At 26.3% G+C, this 4094-nt stretch overlaps 2 protein-coding genes across 2 annotated transcripts; one reads left to right on the forward strand and one right to left on the reverse strand.

Moving 5' to 3' along the window:
• Positions 1–681: 681 nt before the first annotated feature.
• On the forward strand, positions 682–2037 carry ENU1_202390 (hypothetical protein; the record flags this gene model as incomplete). Its single annotated transcript, XM_008862144.1, has 1 exon — positions 682–2037. The coding sequence occupies one exon, from the start codon at positions 682–684 to the stop codon at positions 2035–2037; it is 1356 nt and encodes a 451-aa protein (XP_008860366.1).
• Positions 2038–2099: 62 nt separating this feature from the next.
• ENU1_202400 (hypothetical protein) lies at positions 2100–3977 on the reverse strand (the record flags this gene model as incomplete). The annotated part of the gene is made up of 1 exon (XM_008862145.1): positions 2100–3977. The coding sequence occupies one exon, from the start codon at positions 3975–3977 to the stop codon at positions 2100–2102; it is 1878 nt and encodes a 625-aa protein (XP_008860367.1).
• Positions 3978–4094: the final 117 nt, after the last annotated feature.

Raw genomic sequence — 4094 nt, forward strand, 5'->3', positions numbered from 1 at the left:
AAAAGATTAATGTTTTTTAAATAGGGAAGGAATTAACCTCGGCTAAACTAGGAAGAATAGATAAAAATTCTATTAACATTTAATTAACTAATTTTATTTAAATTATTTAGATGCATTATTTCTTTGCTATTTTCGTGTCTAGCTGATTGAAGAAACAAAAGGAATGGAAATAAGTGAATGCAGTTATATTTGGTACTACTTTAACATAAGAGCATGAGAGGAAATAATCACCTACTTGAATGAGAAATGGAAGTGGAATGGAAATGGCATCAAAGAAATACAAAGCTATATCTATAAAATATCACATATCAACAAGAAGTGACTAGAGAATGAATTTATTGGATACAAGAAGGACTATGATGTAATCCTACAAAGAAGAATAAACCAATTGAATGACTTGCTCATTAGATGTAATTACAAGAAATCGAGGAGAATGCTGAGAATAAAAACACTGAATGAAAAAAGAATCCGATAGAGTGTGAATGAAGAAATCAACCAATTAAAATATCTGAATGAAATGATGAAGAAGAATGTCGATCTTTCAAGAATTGAAAGAAGAAGAATATATCACAACAAGATACAAAGTGTAAATGAAAAGAAATTAAAGATAGTGAAATAAAAATAGAAAAGAAAAAAAATAAAAAGAATTTCTTTTAAAAATGATATTCACTTAAAATGAAGATGAGTTCAACAGTGGAAAGAAATGAAAAAGGGGAGATTGTTCGAACAACATCAGCAATAGTATCTATTAAACATAGCCCAAGTGATTTGTATTCATGTGAAGATTATGGGTATGAAAGTAATGTAGAAGAGGTTGAAGAAGATGTTGAAGAAGAAAGTTTTACTGATGAAATTTCAGATACAGAAGAAGAAGGTGATGATGAAGATGAGTTAATTGAAAGAAACAAAGAATTGATTCAAATGGTTGAAGAACTCATGAAACGAACACGCGAAGTTCAGTCTATGTATTATAAAGAAAAAGAACGGAAAGAAGTTGTATTAAAAGAACTTGAAAAAGAGAAACGGGCTGGAGAAATATTGAGAACAAAGATTGAAGAATTTGATGACTTAATTCAAACAACAAAAGCAGTTGCATCAGAGAATGAAAAGTTATTAGTAGAATTAGACTTGGAAAAGAAACAACATTCAGAAACATTAAAAAGACTTGCTGAATTAGAAGATGGAAGTGAAAGAAAAAATGTTGATGGGAGATTTTTTTGCGTTATGGAGTTGACTGTTATGAATGGAGAAGTTGTTCAAAGCAAATTATTAAGAGATCTTGACCAAGAGTATGCACGATTAAGAAGCGAAAACCAACATATGTTAGAAGAAGTATGTAAAATAAAGTTATCTCTTGAAGGAAAAAAAAATATTGAAAAAGAGTTTGAAGAGGCTAAGAAAAGAATTGAAGAATTAGAACAAGTCGTTAAAGAAATTAATTTAAGAAATCAAACAATTAATATTAATGAAGACAATAAAGTTACTCGTAAATCAATTCTTAAATTAAAGAAAATGATGTCTTCCGTAATGGAAAATACTGCCCCTCTTATTAATATTGATACTGTACAACTTACTAAACAATCTGAACGTCATTTAAGAAATACCATAAATGGAAGACATTCAATAATGTGTCAACCAATGAGCCAAATGATTAAAACAGGGTTAGACCATAGTTCTATGAGAAAATCAGAAGCAAGTAGATTTTTAGGTACTCAAAAGAAAAACCAAGAAAAAAGTACTACGTTGGTGGAACAAGAAGGTATTGAAAACTTTACATTAAATCAAAATAAACTTCCACTAATTAAATTAGATATTGATGATGATGATAAGAAAAAAGAAGAACAAAATAATATTAATGAATGTAATCAAAAGTCTCAACTAAATGAAGAGTTTAATCAAGTTACAACAAATCAACTTCAGAATGAACCTGAAAAAGAAATTCGAAAAGAAAGAATATTTGGATGTGGTAAAATTACTACAATAGTTGTCTTTCTTATTATGGCTTGTTTTATTTCATTAATTTTATCAGTTGATTGAATGATTATTATTTTTGATTAGAAATATTTATTTTATTTAGAAAGATTTTAAAGCACAATGAGTCAATTATCAATAATTTTTATATCCATTTTACTTATTAAAGGTCTTCTTTCATTTATTGTATTTGGTAATCCTTGAGAAATAAACAAATCAGATTGTGAGTTTGGGATAATGCTTTTATGAAACTTTAAATTAGGATAATCTTTTTGGTTCAATGGCAAAGAAATAGTAGGTACAAATAGGAGGTGCTTGATGAGTTTAGGCACAGAACTCCAATTGATCATTTTACAAGACTTGAAATACATCCCTTCGAGAAGACTTTCATTTGGGTTTTGAATAGTTACAATGGAAGAAAAACAATATAACTCTTTTAACTTAGATGGAATTATTATTGTGACACTTGACGAATTTGATATCCCTAAGACATTGAGAAGAGAAAGATTTTTTAAGTTAAGAAGTTCGTTGTTTGAATAATTCTTGATAGAGAGATATGTTATTGTAGTTGGGGTATTTGTTATATTAATACCAGTGTCATTTGATAATTGTTGTAATTTCATTTGACTATGAAAAATAAATCCATAGAAAGGAGTTTCTTCCATACTCTTCATTCCAAGTATTTGTAATGAGACAAGTGAACTTGGGAGAAAACAATATTTAGTTTTACAATTTCTACAAATAATGGATGACAAAGAAGATGGAAGTTCATTTGAGTTTAAACTAATTTTACATTGAGACAGTCTTAATTTATTTAGTCTTGTTAATACTGTTAAAGTATTTGTAATAATGCAATTTGTAAGGTGCATTACTTTCATATTTTTCAATTTAGTTACTTCATAAGGGAGTTTATCATTGATATCAGTAATAAGTTTTAAACTATTAATACAATTCTTATCAGCAATAGTCCAATGAGGAATATTTTCAAGTTTGAGACTTATGATATATGATGGAATTGTGATAGACTCTACTACATCAGATAAATATAAATAAATTAAAGAGTTAGGAATATTTTTTAGAGAACAACCGTCATACATTTTTAGTGAAGATGGATAATAATATTCTTGTTTTGGTTTAAATTGTTGTTTTATTTGTATAATATTAGTAAAAGATGATAAGTCAACAACCATTTCATTTTCATTATAAAGCCAAGACAATTCAATGCTATAAGGATAATAAAGTTTCATTGCTTCATTCATATTTTTCTTTCTTGAAGAATATAAGAAGGTGTCTTGATAATTAACTATTGCTTCTTTATTTTCAATCCATTCATTACAACAAACAATAACCTTGTTAGATAATCTTTGTTTATTAAGAATATTAATACCATTAAGTTTTCTAGTTTCAATTACAAATTTTTTTATTTCATAGTCATCAATTTGATTAATAAAAAGTTCTATGTTCTGAGTTAGATTAACATAGACCCAATCAAATTTTTGGTTCTTTTTTGTGAAGAATTGAAATAAGTTTAATTTAACATTAATAGATATAAGTTTAATTCTTTTCAATTGTATGAATTCTTTAAAATCAATACATATAGGTTTTTTAATAATAACTCTTAGCTCAACTAATTTCTCTTTAAAACTATCTAAAATAAATTGATTAGAATCAATAATACCATATTTTATTCTAATACAATTATATGCTTCAATAATTTCTTTTCTTTGTTTTATTGTATCTAAATCTGTTTGGATGGTTTGAATACTTCTAAATAATTGAATTTCTTGATCTAATTCTTTTGTTTTCATTACATCTGAACTAACTTCTTTGATAGCATCATGCCATTGAATATAATTTCCTTGTGGAGTAAACCATGGATTTATTCGAATCATTCCTATAGAATCAAAACATTTTTTGTTAACTAATTGAAATACTTTTACAGATCTAATGTCATTGATGTAAGGGATAACAATACTAAGATAAATTGCTTCTAGTGTTCTTGTCATCTTAACAATAACTTTATAAACTAATTCATTTATTTTTAGTTTTTTTTGAATTAAAAAAAATAAAACAAAAAATTTGATTTATCAATCAATTATTCTTCTTTAGTATTTTCTGAACTT

The sequence above is a fragment of the Entamoeba nuttalli genome (assembly GCF_000257125.1).
Source record: "Entamoeba nuttalli P19 unplaced genomic scaffold asmbl_9606, whole genome shotgun sequence".
Classification (NCBI taxonomy): Eukaryota; Evosea; order Mastigamoebida; family Endamoebidae; genus Entamoeba; species Entamoeba nuttalli.